An 18,165-nucleotide genomic window follows, 5' to 3' on the forward strand; every position below is an offset into this window, starting at 1 on the left:
ATTACATGCACATGGCAGATTATGCAAATTAGGTGATGACGTCATTTAGTGACTTCTAGCTACTTTTAGGACAGCCAATAGCGACTTTCCTTACTGAGGAGTTGGCAACACTGACCCACAGGGCCATGCAATTTAGCTAATTCAGGCAGATGTTTTATTTCTAGAGTAGGGTTGGTTTAAATATATTGATTTGTTTGAAATGTCAAACATCAACTATTTAGATTTTTCTATTTGCATATTGCGGATGGTATTGAGGTGAAATGTTGTCAGAGTGCCTGATTGAAATGCGGATTTTGATTTGGATAGATAGTAATTTTCATATTTTCCAAACATAGCCTACCTCAGGGTGATCATTTTAGACACATTCCAGGGAATGACAGGTCCAGAAACTCACACGCACCAACTGCCACACCAAGTCTCCAAATGGCAAACAGGCGATGATGTAATCTTGAAATGTTTTGATTGAGCGATGGAAATTTGGCGAGGAGAGAGAAAAGAGAGAGAGAGCGGGAGAGACTTTAGGGATTTACGGTACTGTCGTGACACAGTAGCCTAGCTGTGGACTAATGTGCCATAAGAAAACAATGGACGCCTACCTTTAACACAGAAACGATTTGAGTCGTTTGGAATTTCTCGGGAAAAGTGACTGACTGTTTGATGTGTCACTATTTCGAAAACCGTTGTGGAATCGGACGCACATGCAGTCTCTTTATTTTGGATGTCATTTTCCATAGTGGACAGATAAAATGTAGGTACAGTCAGCAACGGATTTGACAGACGCACTTGCAACCTTATATTCAAACCTTGCCCATGCTCCAGCCTTCTTTGTCGGTGTGCACACACAGCACACCGGGTTAGTTCTCCCTGCGGTCAGTCTTTACCTGCCCGGTGCTGAAGAGCGAGTCGGAGGGGCTACAGATTACAGCGCAGAGATGAGCTCGGGCAGATGACCGCCACATTCTCCGATGGTCCTGCGCGAGTCAGCGGTATCCGTTTTTTGTGAACGGACCACAATAATACAAAAACATAAACTGTAGGAGCCTAGGCTACAACCTTTCTAAAGATTCTTGGATATTCTATCAATGGATTTATTATATCTTGAGGAATCTCAGAGTTCTGGGTGTGCGGGCTGTTTGGGACGTTGCATGTATCCTGGTATTTCATAATCGTGTTGCCCATTTGGAGAGAGTTCGTCTTTGAACTACCATGGCCAGCGTGAATAACTCAACGAATCGGCGGGTAAGTGTGGTGGCTTTATGTTAACCTAAGAAGTTAGGCAATAAGTATATATAACCATATATGGTTATAATTTCGTAGGTGTTTCTAGAGGAAATGTTGCAATGCTTTGATTTAGAATACTTGATAGAGGCTACACAATTGTGTGTCCTTCTGCCATAACATCAATGACAACAGTCCATCATTACATAAATACAAGTGGCAAGTACCATTGTAGTAGCTCGTTGTACAGCAGTGAAAGCCCATTGTTAAATGTAATTTCATGGACAAACCCCATTGCCACTAGAAGGTGCATCTCTGCTAAGGCAAGGAGAGGCATGCAGAACATGCGCCACATTGACCATTGACGATTGTTCTTGGAGGTGACATTAATAGCATGGTAGATCATTTTCTATAAATGACAATAGTCTCTCTCTCACACACACACACACACACACACACAGTGTCTGGCTGTGTCTTAGCTCTCATGTGGTTGGGTCACAGGGTAGATGGGTTGTAATTGGGATACTCTAGTGTTCAGTGGGACATTGTATGACATTCTTTCAAGTGGAACAATGCCACTACTGTGCTTTTTAAAGACATTTCAGTCATCAATGCATTTCAGGACTGTGGAGAGCTTCTCTAGATGCCTTGAGCTTCACGGAAAAGGCGGAGGCTTGTAGCTGTGGCAGAATCTCTGACCATTTCTCATTGACCACACTGTCTGTGATAAAGGACGCGCTCATCTGTATTTTAGACCTGTCTAGTCATATAATCTCAATGTCAACTTGTGTTGTTTGATGATCTGCTAGGTTGTCTGGGCTCCAGGCACATGCCAGTGTCACTGGAGAGCTACAGCAGCATACAACTGTCTAGGGCTGCTGAAGCCACATCTGATGCCTGATTAGCCAAATATCCTATTACAGATCATTTTGGGATTGCCCCTTTTCGTTAATGACAGACTCCTTCCTGCAGTGTGTGTGTGACACATGTGCACATTTCTTTGTATGCGCTTGCACGTGTGTGCGTGTGACATACTACTGTGTGTGTGTGTGTGCCCTATACGGATGCCTTGTACTTTAATATGGAAAGGTCACTTGCATTCTGACACATAGAGACTGCCACAGTGAGTCTGCTCTTTTCATCTTGTCATTCTAGCAATCTCTCTACATCTCCATTCCCTGTTCTTGAGAGAGGGAGAGAGGGATAGGATCATCACTCACAGAAAATAGCACTGGTCCCTGCGATGCATCCCAACCCTGACTCCCATGGCACATCTTCCTTAGTGCTCTCTGTCCTATCTTGTAGAACAATCATTCTGGTTGGTTTTTCCTGGGCTGCAGAGTGATGGATGTGTGAGGACCTGCAGGAGGATAGATTGATGTGTATGTAGATAATGACTCCAGCAGCCAGTGGTATACTGTAGACAGACGGGTAATGCAGTGTTGGCAGGCATCTCTGAGAGCAGACATATGATTTGTGTTACACAGATCTGTGTCTGTTTGAAAGGTGTATGTGTGTGTATTTTTTATCACAATCCACACGTTACGCTGCTTTCCTTTCTCCTGCCAGACCATTATTAGATTGTGTTAATCAAATCAAATCAAATTATATTTGCCACATGCGCCGAATACAACAGGTGTAGATATTACCGTGAAATGCTTACTTACAGCCCTTAACCAACAATGCATTTATTTTAAAATAAAAAAGTAAAATAAAACAACAACAACAAAAAAGTGTTGAGAAAAAAAGAGCAGAAGTAAAATAAAATAACAGTAGGGAGGCTATATACAGGGGTTACCGGTGCAGAGTCAATGTGCGGGGGTACCGGCTAGTTGAGGTAATATGTACATACATTTTACATTTTAGTCATTTAGCAGACACTCTTATCCAGAGCGACTTACAGTTAGTGGGTGCATACATTTTTTTATTTATTTTTTACAATATTTTTAAACTGGCCCCCCGTAGGAAATGAACCCACAACCCTGGCGTTGCAAGCGCCATGCTCTACCAACTGAGCTACACCGGGCCCGTGTTACATGTGGGTAGAGTTAAAGTGACTATGCATAAATAATTAAGAGTAGCAGCAGCGTAAAAAGATGGGGTGGGGGTGGGGGGGCAGTGCAAATAGTCCGGGTAGCCATGATTAGCTGTTCAGGAGTCTTATGGCTTGGGGGTAGAAGCTGTTGAGAAGCCTTTTGGACCTAGACTTGGCGCTCCGGTACCGCTTGCCGTGCGTTAGCAGAGAGAACAGTCTATGACTAGGGTGGCTGGAGTCTTTGACAATTTTGAGGGCCTTCCTCTGACACCGCCTGGTATTGAGGTCCTGGATGGCAGGAAGCTTGGCCCCAGTGATGTACTGGGCCGTACGCACTACCCTCTGTAGTGCCTTGCGGTCGGAGGTCAAACAGTTGCCATACCAGGCGGTGATGCAACCAGTCAGGATGCTCTCGATGGTGCAGCTGTATAACTTTTTGAGGATCTGAGGACCCATGCCAAATCTTTTCAGTCTCCTGAGGGGGATAGGCTTTGTCGTGCCCTCTTCACGACTGTCTTGGTGTGTTTTGACCATGATAGTTCGTTGGTGATGTGGACACCAAGGAACTTGAAGCTCTCAACCTGTTCCACTACAGCCCTGTCGATGAGAATGGGGGCGTGCTCAGTCCTCTTTTTTTTCCTGTAGTCCACAATCATCTCCTTTGTCTTGGTCACGTTGAGGGAGAGGTTGTTATCCTGGAACCACACGGCCAGGTCTCTGACCTCCTCCCTATAGGCTGTCTCATCTGTTGATGATGGTGTTGGAGTCGTGCCTGGCCATGCAGTCATGGGTGAACAGGGAGTACAGGAGGGGACTGAGCACGCACCCCTGAGGGGCCCCAGTGTTGAGTATCAGCGTGGCAGATGTGTTGTTACCTACCCTTACCACCTGGGGACGGCCCGTCAGGATGTCCAGGATCCAGTTGCAGAGGGAGGTGTTTAGTCCTTAGCTTAGTGATGAGCTTTGAGGGCACTATGGTGTTGAACGCTGAGCTGTAGTCAATGAATAGCGTTCTCACGTAGGTGTTCCTCTTGTCCAGGTGGGAAAGGGCAGTGTGGAGTGCAATAGAGATTGCATCATCTGTAGATCTGTTGGGGCAGTATGCAAATTGGAGTGGGTCTAGTGTTTCTGGGATAATGGTGTTGTGAGCCATGACCAGCCTTTCAAAGCACTTCATGGCTACTGACGTCAGTGCTACGGGTCGGTAGTCATTTAGGCAGGTTATCTTAGTGTCCTTGGGCACGGGGACTATGGTGGTCTGCTTGAAACATGTTGGTATTACAGATTCAGTCAGGGACATGTTGATAATGAAGTTACTCCTGTGTTGCTGTTGTTGTGAGTAGTGGTGAGAACACCACACACACACTCTGGGGTAGACTGAATTAGGTCAGCACACACACGAACACCATACCAAAGTCAGCATTGATGTCCCTGACCCAGCAGGAACACTGTGTCTATTAAGGTTCAGGGATATGATAGGAATCTGGAGAGGTTTAATAGTGCAGGCCTTCAGCGCTATGCCTCCCTGAGATTTAAAAGCCTGGCCAAATACTAATATTATCACAAGCTGTCACACACACACACACACACACACACACACACACACAGCACTGACCATACATATGCTCATACACTTTAAGAGGGAGATGCACTTTTACACAGTACATAGGAGGTATTCCAGTATGAGAGTGGGGCTGCCTGTGTGTGTGTGTGTGTACGCACATGTGTGATTCTGAAGGAGAGAGACCCAGAGGGACACTCCTAGCCAGGCTCTCTGCCTGCTCCAATGCGGAGAATGTGAATCAGCCATGGCACACACATTCTGTTAGACATCCGAGGCAGCGGTCATCTACGGTTACAACAGGCGGCAGTAGGACATATTACCACATTTTTGAAATCAATAGTTTATTTAGTTAATTAAACAGACATGACACAACTACCCGATCACAGCCTATATTTTATAGTAAGAATATAATGGAATGTAACAGAATAAAATACAAATAATTATATATACACTACCGTTCAAAAGTTTGGGGTCACTTAGAAATGTCCTTGTTTTTCCATTAAAACATACATGAAATGTCTTTGAATAGGAAATATAGCAAAATGAATAGGACATGTAGTCATTGACAAGGTTAGAAATAATGATTTTTAATTGAAATAATAATTGTGTCCTTCAAACTTTGCTTTCGTCAAAGAATCCTCCATTTGCAGCAATTACAGCCTTGCAGACCTTTGGCATTCTAGTTGTCAATTTGTTGAGGTAATCAGAAGAGATTTCACCCCATGCTTCCTGACGCACCTTCCACAAGTTGGATTGGCTTGATGAGCACTTCTTATGTACCATACGGTCAAGCTGCTCCCACAACAGCTCAATAGGGTTGAGATCCAGTGACTGTGCTGGCCACTCCATTATAGACAGAATACCAGCTGACTGCTTCTTCCCTAAATAGTTATTGCATAGTTTGGAGCTGTGCTTTGGGTCATTGTCCTGTTGTAGGAGGAAATTGGCTCCAATCAAGCGCCATCCACAGGGTATGGCATGGCGTTGCAAAATGGAGTGATAGCCTTCCTTCTTCAAGATCCCATTTACCCTGTACAAATCTCCCACTTTACCACCACCAAAGCACCCCCAGACCATCACATTGCCTCCACCATGCTTGACAGATGGCATCAAGCACTCCTCCAGCATCTTTTCATTTGGTCTGCGTCTCACAAATGTTCTTCTTTGTGATCCAAACACCTCAAACTTCAATTTGTCTGTCCATAACACTTTATTTCCAATCTTCCTCTGTCCAGTGTCTGTGTTCTTTTGCCCATCTTAATCTTTTCTTTTTATTGGCCAGATATGGCCTGAGATATGGCTTTTTCTTTGCAACTCTGCGTAAAAGGTCAGCATCCCGGAGTCACCTCTTCACTGTTGACGTTGAGACTGGTGTTTTGCGGGTACTATTTAATGAAGCTGCCAGTTGAGGACCTGCGAGGTGTCTGTTTCTCAAACTACATTTACATTACATTTGTCATTTAGCAGACGCTCTTATCCAGAGCGACTTACAAATTGGTGCATTCAACTTAGGATAGCCAGTGGGACAACCACCACTGGGGGATGGGGGGTGTAGAAGGATTACTGTTAGACTATTCCAGGTATTCCTTAAAGAGGTAGGGTTTCAAGTGTCTCTGGACGGTGGTCAGTGACTCCGCTGTCCTGGCGTCTTGGGGGAGCTTGTTCCACCATTGGGGTGCCAGAACAGCGAATAGCTTTGACACTCTAATGTATTTGTCCTCTTGCTCAGTTGTGCATCGGGGCCTCCCACTCCTCTTTCTATTCTGGTTAGAGACAGTTTGCGCTGTTCTGTGAAGGGGGAAGTACACAGCGTTGTACGAGATCTTCAGTTTCTTGGCAATTTCTCGCATGGCATAGCCTTCCTTTCTCAGAACAAGAATAGACTGACGAGTTTCAGAAGAAAGTTATTTGTTTCTGGCCATTTTGAGCCTGTAATCGAACCCACAATTGCTGATGCTCCAGATACTCAACTAGCCTAAAGAAGGCCAGTTTTATTACTTCTTTAATCAGCACAACAGTTTTCAGCTGTGCTAACATAATTGCAAAAGGGTTTTCTAATGATCAATTAGCCTTTTAAAATGATAAACTTGGATTAGTAAACACAACGTGCCATTGGAACACAGGACTGATGGTTGCTGATAATGGGCCTCTGTACGCCTATATAGATATTCCATAAAAAATCTGCAGTTTCCAGCTACAATAGCCATTTACGACATTAGCAATGTCTACACTGTATTCTGATCAATTTTATGTTATTTTAATGGACAAAAAATTTGCTTTTCTTTCAAAAACAAGGACATTTCTAACTGACCCCAAACTTTTGAACGGTAGTGTGTGTATATGTATGTATGTATGTATGTATGTGTATGTATATATATATATATACACACACACAGTGGGGAGAACAAGTATTTGATACACTGCCGATTTTGCAGGTTTTCATACTTACAACGCATGTAGAGGTCTGTAATTTTTATCATAGGTACACTTCAACAGTGAGAGACGGAATCTAAAACAAAAATCCAGAAAATAACATTGTATGATTTTTAAGTAATTAATTTGCATTTTATTGCATGTCATAAGTATTTGATCACCTACCAACCAGTAAGAATTCCAGCTCTCACAGACCTGTTAGTTTTTCTTTAAGAAGCCCTCCTGTTCTCCACTCATTACCTGTATTAACTGCACCTGTTTGAACTCTTACCTGTATGAAAGACACCTGTCCACACACTCAATCAAACAGACTCCAACCTCTCCACAATGGCCAAGACCAGAGAGCTGTGTAAGGACATCAGGGATAAAATTGTAGACCTGCACAAGGCTGGGATGGGCTACAGGACAATAGGCAAGAAGCTTGGTGAGAAGGCAACAACTGTTGGCGCAATTATTAGACAATGTAAGAAGTTCAAGATAACGGTCAATCACCCTCGGTCTGGGGCTCCATGCAAGATCTCACCTCGTGGGGCATCAATGATCATGAGGAAGGTGAGGGATCAGCCCAGAACTACACGGCAGGACCTGGTCAATGACCTGAAGAGAGCTGGGACCACAGTCTCGAAGAAAACCATTAGTAACACACTACGCCGTCATGGATTAAAATCCTGCAGCGCACGAAAGGTCCCCCTGCTCAAGCCAGCGCATGTCCAGGCCCGTCTGAAGTTTGCCAATGACCATCTGGATGATCCAGAGGAGGAATGGGAGAAGGTCATGTGGTCTGATGAGACAAAAATAGAGCTTTTTGGTCTAAACTCCACTCGCCGTGTTTGGAGGAAGTAAAAGGATGAGTACAACTCCAAGAACACCATCCCAACCGTGAAGCATGGAGGTGGAAACATCATTATTTGGGGATGCTTTTCTGCAAAGGGGACAGGACGACTGCACCGTATTGAGTGGAGGATGGATGGGGCCATGTATCGCGAGATCTTGGCCAACAACCTCCTTCCCTCAGTAAGAGCATTGAAGATGGGTCGTCGCTGGGTCTTTCAGCATGACAATGACCCAAAACACACAGCCAGGGCAACTAAGGAGTGGCTCCGTAAGAAGCATCTCAAGGTCCTGTAGTGGCCTAGGCAGTCTCCAGATCTGAACCCAATAGAACATCTTTGGAGGGAGCTGAAAGTCCGTATTGCTCAGTGACAGCCCCGAAACCTGAAGGATCTGGAGAAGGTCTGTATGGAGGAGTGGGCCAAAATCCCTGCTGCAGTGTGTGCAAACCTGGTCAAGACCTACAGGAAACGTATGATCTCTGTAATTGCAAACAAAGGTTTCTGTACCAAATATTAAGTTCTGCTTTTCTGATGTATCAAATACTTAAGTCATGCAATAAAATGCAAATTAATTACTTAAAAATCATACAATGTGATTTTCTGGATTTTTGTTTTAGATTCCGTCTCTCACAGTTGAAATAATAATAATAATAATAATAATATGCCATTTAGCAGACGCTTTTATCCAAAGCGACTTACAGTCATGCGTGCATAAATTTTTTGTGTATGGGTGGTCCCGGGGATCGAACCCACTACCTTGGCGTTACAAGCGCCGTGCTCTACCAGCTGAGCTACAGAGGACCAGTGTACCTATGATAAAAATTACAGACCTCTACATGCTTTGTAAGTAGGAAAACCTGCAAAATCAGCAGTGTATCAAATACTTTTTTTCCCTAACTGTATATACAGTGGGGAGAACAAGTATTTGATCCCCTGCTGATTTTGTACGTTTGCCCACTGACAAAGACATGATCAGTCTATAATTTTAATGGTAGGTTTATTTGAACAGTGAGAGACAGAATAACAACAAAAAAATCCAGAAAAATGCATGTCAAAAATGTTATAAATTGATTTGCATTTTAATGAGGGAAATAATTATTTGACCCCTCTGCAAAACATGATTTAGTACTTGGTGGCAAAACTCTCGTTGGCAATCAGAGGTCAGACGTTTCTTGTAGTTGGCCACCAGGTTTGCACACATCTCAGGAGGGATTTTGTTCCAATCCTCTTTGCAGATCTTCTCCAAGTCATTAAGGTTTCGAGGCTGACGTTTGGCAACTCGAACCTTCAGCTCCCTCCACAGATTTTCTATGGGATTAAGGTCTGGAGACTGGCTAGGCCACTCCAGGACTTTAATGTGCTTCTTCTTGAGCCACTCCTTTGTTGCCTTGGCCGTGTGTTTTGGGTCATTGTCATGCTGGATTACCCATCCATGACCCATTTTCAATGCCCTGGCTGAGGGAAGGAGGTTCTCACCCAAGATTTGACGGCACATGGCCCCGTCCATTGTCCCTTTGATGCGGTGAAGTTGTCATGTCCCCTTAGTAGCAAAACATCCAGAAAATCACATTGTAGGATTTTTAATGAATTTATTTGCAAATTATGGTGGAAAATAAGTATTTGGTCAATAACAAAAGTTTCTCAATACTTTGTTATACACCCTTTGTTGGCAATGACACAGGTCAAACGTTTTCTGTAAGTCTTCACAAGGTTTTCACACACTGTTGCTGGTATTTTGGCCCATTCCTCCATGCAGATCTCCTCTAGAGCAGTGATGTTTTGGGGCTGTCGCTGGGCAACACGGACTTTCAACTCCCTCCAAAGATTTTCAATGGGGTTGAGATCTGGAGACTGGCTAGGCCACTCCAGGACCTTGAAATGCTTCTTACGAAGCCACTCCTTCGTTGCCCGGGCGGTGTCTTTGGGATCATTGTCATGCTGAAAGACCCAGCCACGTTTCATCTTCAATGCCCTTGCTGATGGAAGGAGGTTTTCACTCAAAATCTCACGATACATGGCCCCATTCATTCTTTCCTTTACACGGATCAGTCGTCCTGGTCCCTTTGCAGAAAAACAGCCCCAAAGCATGATGTTTCCACCCCCATGCTTCACAGTAGGTATGGTGTTCTTTGGATGCAACTCAGCATTCTTTGTCCTCCAAACACGACGAGTTGAGTTTTTACCAAAAAGTTATATTTTGGTTTCATCTGACCATATGACATTCTCCCAATCCTCTTCTGGATCATCCAAATGCACTCTAGCAAACTTCAGACGGGCCTGGACATGTACTGGCTTAAGCAGGGGGACACGTCTGGCACTGCAGGATTTGAGTCCCTGGCGGCGTAGTGTGTTACTGATGGTAGGCTTTGTTACTTTGGTCCCAGCTCTCTGCAGGTCATTCACTAGGTCCCCCCGTGTGGTTCTGGGATTTTTGCTCACCGTTCTTGTGATCATTTTGACCCCACGGGGTGAGATCTTGCGTGGAGCCCCAGATCGAGGGAGATTATCAGTGGTCTTGTATGTCTTCCATTTCCTAATAATTGCTCCCACAGTTGATTTCTTCAAACCAAGCTGCTTACCTATTGCAGATTCAGTCTTTCCAGCCTGGTGCAGGTCTACAATTTTGTTTCTGGTGTCCTTTGACAGCTCTTTGGTCTTGGCCATAGTGGAGTTTGGAGTGTGACTGTTTGAGGTTGTGGACAGGTGTCTTTTATACTGATAACAAGTTCAAACAGGTGCCATTAATACAGGTAACGAGTGGAGGACAGAGGAGCCTCTTAAATAAGAAGTTACAGGTCTGTGAGAGCCAGAAATCTTGCTTGTTTGTAGGTGACCAAATACTTATTTTCCACCATAATTTGCAAATAAATTCATAAAAAATCCTACAATGTGATTTTCTGGATTTTCTTTTCTCAATTTGTCTGTCATAGTTGACGTGTACCTATGATGAAAATTACAGGCCTCTCTCATCTTTTTAAGTGGGAGAACTTGCACAATTGGTGGCTGACTAAATACTTTTTTTCCCCACTGTAGGTTTGATGGTTGCCGAGCATGGACAGCCCGCTTCAAATCATCCCACAGATTCTCAATGATATTCAGGTCTGGGGACTGGGATGGCCATTCCAGAACATTGTACTTGTTCCTCTGCATAAATGCCCGGGTAGATTTTGAGCAGTGTTTGGGTCGTTGTCTTGTTGAAATATCCAGCCCCGGCGTAACTTCAACTTTGTGACTGATTCTTTAACATTATTCCCAAGAATCTGCTGATATTGAGTGGCATCCATGCGACCCTAAACTTTAACAAGATTCCCAGTACCGGCACTGGCCACACAGCCCCACAACATGATGGAACCCCCACCCAATTTTACTGTGGGTAGCAAGTGTTTTTCTTGGAACGCTGTGTTCTTTTGCCGCCATGCATAACGCCCCTTATTATGACCAAATAACTCAATCTTTGTTTCATCAGTCCACAGCACCTTATTCCAAAATGAAGCTGGCTTGTCCAAATGTGCGTTTGCATACCTCAAGCGACTCTATTTGTGGCGTGTGTGCAGAAAAGGCTTCTTCCGTACAGCTTCTCCTTGTGCAAAGTGCGCTGAATTGTTGAACGATGCACAGTGACACCATCTGCAGCAAGATTATGTTGTAGGTCTTTGGAGGTGGTCTGTGGGCTGTTTTTGACCGTTCTCACCATCCTTCGCCTTTGCCTCTCCGAATTTTTTTACTTGGCCTGCCACTTCTGGCCTTAACAAGAACTGTGCCTGTGGTCTTCCATTTCCTCACTATGTTCCTCACAGTGGACACTGACAGCTTACATCTCTGCGATAGCTTTTTGTAGCCTTCCCCTAAACCATAATGTTGAACAATCTTTGTTTTCAGATCATTTGAGAGTTGTTTTGAGGCCCCCATGTTGTCACTCTTCAGAGGAGAGTCAAAGAGAACAACAACTTGCAATTGGGCACCTTAAATACCTTCTCTCATGATTGGATGCACTTGTCTATGAAGTTCAAGGCTTAATGAGCTCACCAAACCAATTGTGTGTTCCAATTAATCAGTGCTAAGTAGTTACAGGTATTCAAATCAACAGAATGACAAGGGTGGCCAAATTTTTTGCATAGCCTATTTTTCACATCTGATTTAATTTCATACAACTTAATATTGCTAGACTAAAAATCTTTGTCTGGACAATACCCCAGTACTCAGCTTTTATTAGAAAATGAATGGCATGCCACTGTGATAATTTTCTGTGACGACAGAGTAAATTATTATGCAGCCTCAAAGGGGTGCCCAAACTTTTTCATACGACTGTATCTTGTCTGCTAAATGAACAAGCCTACAGCCTATGGCATGGAGCATAGCCAGATAACATACAATAGGCCAACTCATATTCTGTTGTTCTGAAATACATTTCCTTCATATCATAATGTTTCTTTAGACCTGCCTAAAATATATAATGGATTTATTGTGATGGTGTATATTACATTGATTTATTAGATTTTAAATGTAGATGTTCGAAAGGCGCGCATCAGCAGCTTGTATGCGGTTTGTATGCGTTGAGGCCTGGAGATGCTAAATGTGTTTGTTAATTAACTGTAAATTACAGCTTTTGCATGACAATAACCGGCTGACAAAATGTCATGACCACCACAGCCCTAGGCAGAACTTTACCGAAATGATTACAAGGTCGTTTGGCGGCAATAAAAGGTTTGACTTTGATTCCAGCAATACCTTTCAGATATAAATAAAAGGCGGGAAAATGTTGGAGGTATGGTAAAGTTGGAGGAAATACATCTTTGTATGAAAGGGGATAAGACAGACAGATAGAGACTCACGTAACCCAATTCATTCTCTCTCGATCTTCACCCACTCATCTTTCACACGCACGCACACATACATGTAAACAAACAGAGACGCAGACACTGACAGACAGACAAATGCAATACAAATGTGTTTGTATGCATGCTTTCCTGCAAGTTTGCATGTGTATTTTCTGCAAGGATGTGAAATGTGTATTTGAGAGATGAGTAGGAAAAAGAGACAAGAGAGAAGACTGATTGGTTTGCAAGTGCAGACACACACACACACACACACACACACACACACACACACACACGAGCACACACACGTAAGAGTGTGGGCCATTAGTAACTAGAGAGGTTCCTGACTGCCCTGAAGTGGCACATAATAACAGAGACTTGGAGACTTAATGGAGCTCATTTTGCAACTATGTACTTAGGCAATATTTTACCTAAAACACTGATATGAATGTTGACCGATTATTAGTGATGGAGAAAAAAATGGATACAGTTATATATCTCTTACATATTTTCTTTTTTTGTTACTGTATGTAGTGTTAGCTAGCGCTAGTCAGCTGTACCTGCCCCAAAACTCCGGTATTTGTTATCCTAGAGTTTGTTCTGCATCTTCTTTTTAAAGGTGCCCTATGCAGAAATCACTCCGCCATTTACTGGTTGCTTAAATTCAAATAGTTCGCCTAATTTCAGTTTATGTGACAAAACAAGCTAGTATAGTGTAGAGAATCATTGTACCATCTAAACTGCTGTGAAATATCTTTCCATAACATAACCAAACATTTTGTATTTTCAGCTGTTTGAAGCTGGTGTAAAAAAAAAGAGCAATATGTGTGGAACATTAAATCGCAATAGAATCGCAGTATCGAATCGCAATACATATAGAATCATGAGAAACGCAATACATATCATATTGGCACCTAAGTATCATGATCATATCGTGAGGTCCCTGGCAATTCCCAGCCCTACCTATTATCTTAATGGGCATCCACAAAAATAAATCACTTCAATTCTGTAAGAAAGAGAAGAATGGAGAGATGAGGAAGAGGGTGCAGTGACGGTAAAGAAAAGACAGGATGATGGCAGAGGAGAAGAAGAGATGTACAAGACAGTGCTAAACTATTGTCCTAGATGTAATATCTACACTGGACTTCAGTATCCTTACTCTCTCCCTCTATTTTTCAGTCCTTAATTCTCTCCATCAGCACCCCTCCCATGCCTCTTCCATACTGGTAGTCTTATCAGTGTTTTCACCCAGCAGGCCGAGGGTGTGACTGTGACCAGTGATTCTGTAAAATCAGAGGTAGAGCTCTGGGCTCACTGTTCCTGCTGCTTCTGGCTCATAGATATGATGATGAACCCTAACCCTCTGATTAGCCCTGATTTCCTCATCCAGGTTCAAACACAGAGAAAGGTGCTGTTCAGAGGGTTACAAAGACCTGTCTTAACAGTTCCTCTCTTTTCTCCGACCTGCCATTAGCTTTCAGGAAAATCCAGCTAATCAGCTAACGAGCCAGCGCTCTGTATATGTGTAGCAGTCAAATCAAATCAAATGTTATTTGTCACATGCGCCGAATACAACAGGTGTAGACTTTACCGTGAAATGCTTACTTACGAGCCCTTTCCCAACAATGCAAAGTTAAAAAGTAAGAACATTTGCTAATAATAAATAGAACATAGTAACACAATAGATAACAATAACAAGGCTATATACAAGGAGTACTGGGACCGAGTCAATGTGCAGGGGTACGAGGTAGTTGAGATAATATGTTTATGTAGGTAGGGGTAAAAGTGACTAGGCAATCAGGATAGACAATAAACAGAGTAACAGCAGCATACTACATGACCAAAAGTCTCGTCGAACATCTCATTCCAAAATCATCGACATTAATATGGAGTTGGTCCCACCCTTTGCTGCTTTAACAGCCTCCACTCTTCTGGGAAGGCTTTCCACTAGATGTTGGAACATTGCTGCAGTGACTTACTTCCATTCAGCCACAAGAGCATTAGTGAGGTCGGGCACTCGCAGTCGGGGTTCCAATTCATCCCAAAGGTGTTCGATGGGGTTGATGTCAGGGCTCTGTGAAGGCCAATCAAGTTCTTCCACACCGATCTCGACAAACCATTTCTGTATGGACCTCGCTTTGTGCACGGGGGCATTGTAATGCTGAAACAGGAAAGGGCCTTCCCCCAAAGTAAGAAGCACAGAATCATCTAGAATGTCATTGTATGCTGTAATGTTAAGATTTCCCTTCCCTGGAACTAAGGGGCCTAGCCCGAACCATGAAAAACAGCTCCAGACCATTATTCCTCCTCCACCAAACTTTACAGTTGGCACTATGCATTCGAGCAGGTAGCTTTCTCCTGGCATCTGTCAAACCCAGATTCGTCCATCGGACTGCCAGATGGTGAAGTGTGATTCATCACTCCAGAGAATGTGTTTCCACTGCTCCAGAGTTCAAAGGTGGCAAGCTTTACACCACTTCAGCCAATGCTTGGCATTGCGCATGGTGATCTTAGGCTTGTGTGCGGCTGCTCGGTCATGGAAACCCATTTCATGAAGCTCCTGATGAACAGTTTTTGTGCTGACGTTGCTTCCAGAGGCAGTTTGGAACTCGGTAGTGAGTGTTGCAACTGAGGACCGCCAATTTCTACGCACTATGCGCTTCAGCACTCAGTGGTCCCATTCTGTGAGCTTGTGTGGCCTACCACTTCGCAGCTGAGCCATTGTTGTTCCTCGACGTTTCCACTTCACAATAATAGCACTTACAGTTGACCGGGGCAGCTCTAGCAGGGCAGACATTTGACGAACTGACTGGTTGGAAAGTTGACATCCTATGACGTTGCCATGTTGAAAGTCACTGAGGTCTTCAGTAAGGGCCATTCTACTGCCAATGTTTGTCTATGGAGATTGTGTGGCAACGTCAGCAACGGGTGTGGCTGAAATAGTCAAATCCACTAATTTGAAGGGGTGTCCACATACTTTTCTATATATAGTGTATGTGAAGTGTAAAAGTGTGTGGGTGTGTAGCGTCAATATGCGTGTGTGTGTGTGTTTTGTGTGTGTGAGCGTTTGGTGTGTGTTTTGGAGTGTCAGTGTAAGTATGTGTGAATGTGTGGGTAGAGTCCAGTGAGTGTGCATAGAGTCAGTGCAAATAGTCCAGGTAGAGGGCCTCCTGAGTGGCGCAGCGGACTAAGGCACTGAAGCGTCACTACAGACCCTGGTTTGATCCCACAGCCGTCCGTGACCGGGAGACCCATGAGGTGGCGCACAATTGGCCCAGCGTCGTCCAGGTTAGGGGAGGGTTTGGCCGGCCGGGATTTCCTTGTCCCATCGCGCTCTAGCGACTCCTTGTGACGGGCCGGGTGCCTGCAAGCTGACTTCGGTCGCCAGCTGGACGGTGTTTCCTCCGACACATTTGTGCGGCTGGCTTCTGGGTTAAGTGAGCAGTGTGTCAAGAAGCATTGCGGCTTGGCAGGGTCGTATTTCGGAGGACACATGGCTCTCGACCTTCGCCTCTCTCGAGTTTGTAGGGTTGCAGCGATGGGACAAGACTGTAACTACCAATTGGATATCACTAAATTGAGGAGAAAAAGGGGTAAAAAGCCCAACAACATGATGAACTGTTCAGCAGTCTTATGGCTTGGGGGTAAAAGCTTGTCAGGAACCTTTTGGACCCAGACTTGGCACTCCGGTACTGCTTGCCGTGCGGTAGCAGAGTGAACAGTCTATGGCTTGGGTGGCTGGGGTCATTGACAATTTTCCGGCCCTTCCACTGACACCGCCTGGTATAGAGGTCCTGAATGAGAACTCAGCCCCAGTGATGTACTGGGCTGTCCGCACCACCCTATGTAGCGCCTTGCGGATGTATGCCAAGCAGTTGCCGTACCAAGTGATGATGCAACCAGTCAAGATGCTCTCAATGGTGCAGCTGTATAACTTTTTGATGATCTGTGGGCCCATGCCGAATCTCTTCAGCCTCCTGAGGGGGAAAAGGCATTGTCATGCCTTCTTCACGACCGTGTTGGTGTGTGGACCATGTTAATTCCTTAGTGATGTGGACACAGAGGAAATTGAAGCTTTTGACCCCCTCCACTACAGCCCTGTCGATGTGGATGGGGGCGTGCTCGGCCCTCCATTTCCTGTAGTCCACGACCAGCTCCTTTGTCTTGCTGACGTTGAGGGAGAGGTTGTCGACCTGGCACCACACAGCCAGGTCACTGAACACATCTCTTTAAGCTGTCTCATCGTCGTCTGTGATCAGGCCCACCACCGTCGTGTCATCAGCAAACTTAATGATGGTGTTGGAGTCGTGCACAGCCACGCAGTCATGGGTGAACAGGGATTACAGAAAGGGACTGAGCACGCACCCCTAAAGGGGCCCGTGTTGAGGGTCAGCATGGCGGATGTGTTGTTGCCTACCCTCATCACCTGGGGGGCGGGCCGTAAGTCCAGGATCCAGTTGGAGAGGGAGATGTTCTGTCCCAGGGTCCTTAGCTTAGTCATGAGCTTGGAGGGCACTATGGTGTTGAACGCTGAGCTGTAGTCAATGAACAGCATTGTCACATAGGTGTTCCTCTTATCCAGGTGGGAGAGGGCAGTGTGGAGTGCAATAGAGAGAGCGTCATCTGTGGATCTGTTGGGCCAGTATGCGAATTGGAGTAGGTCGAGAGTGGTCTGGGATGATGGTGTTGATGTGAGCCATGACCAGCCTTTCAAAGCATTTCATGGCTACAGATGTGAGTACTACGGGGTGATTAGTCATTTATACAGGTAACCTTGGCGACATTGGGCACAGGGACTATGGTGGTCTGCTTGAAACATGTAGGTATTACAGACTGGGTCAAGGAAAGGTTGAAAATGTCAGTGAAGAGCTGGTCAGTGCATGCTCTGAGTACGCGTCTTGGTAATTTGTCTGGCCCCATGGCCTTGTGAATGTTAACCTGTTTAAAGGTCTTTCTCACATCGGCTATGGAGAACGAGATCACACAGTTGTCCAGAACAGCTGGCGCTCTCATGCTTGGTTTAGTGTTGCTTGCATCGAAGCGAGCATAGAAGGCATTTAGTTTGTCTGGTAGGCTCGCGTCACTTGGCAGCTCGCGGCTGGGTTTCCCTTTGTAATCTGTGATAGTTTGCAAGCCCTGCCACATCCGACGAGTGTCAGAGCCAGCGTAGTAGGATTCGATCTGAGTCCTGTATTGACGCTTTGCCTGTTTGATGGTTCGTCTGAGGGCGTAGCGGGATTTCTTATAAGCGTCCGGATTAGTGTC

The 18,165-nt window shown here is 44.8% G+C and overlaps 1 protein-coding gene across 7 annotated transcripts in view; it reads left to right on the plus strand.

Annotated features, from left to right (window-relative positions):
* Positions 1–18,165, plus strand: part of LOC121587516 (rhotekin) — a 155,415-nt gene that overhangs the window by 100,766 nt on the left and 36,484 nt on the right. The window contains exon 1 of one of the 7 annotated variants that reach the window (XM_041904523.2): positions 132–1,239. The exons of the other annotated variants lie outside the window; for them this stretch is intronic. Coding sequence (XP_041760457.1) covers positions 1,207–1,239 — 33 coding nt within the window. The 5' untranslated portion in view covers positions 132–1,206. Of the gene's footprint in view, positions 1–131; positions 1,240–18,165 lie in introns of those variants that run through there. 7 annotated transcript variants of the gene reach the window in all.

This window comes from Coregonus clupeaformis, chromosome 18 (genome assembly GCF_020615455.1).
Source record: "Coregonus clupeaformis isolate EN_2021a chromosome 18, ASM2061545v1, whole genome shotgun sequence".
Classification (NCBI taxonomy): Eukaryota; Metazoa; Chordata; class Actinopteri; order Salmoniformes; family Salmonidae; genus Coregonus; species Coregonus clupeaformis.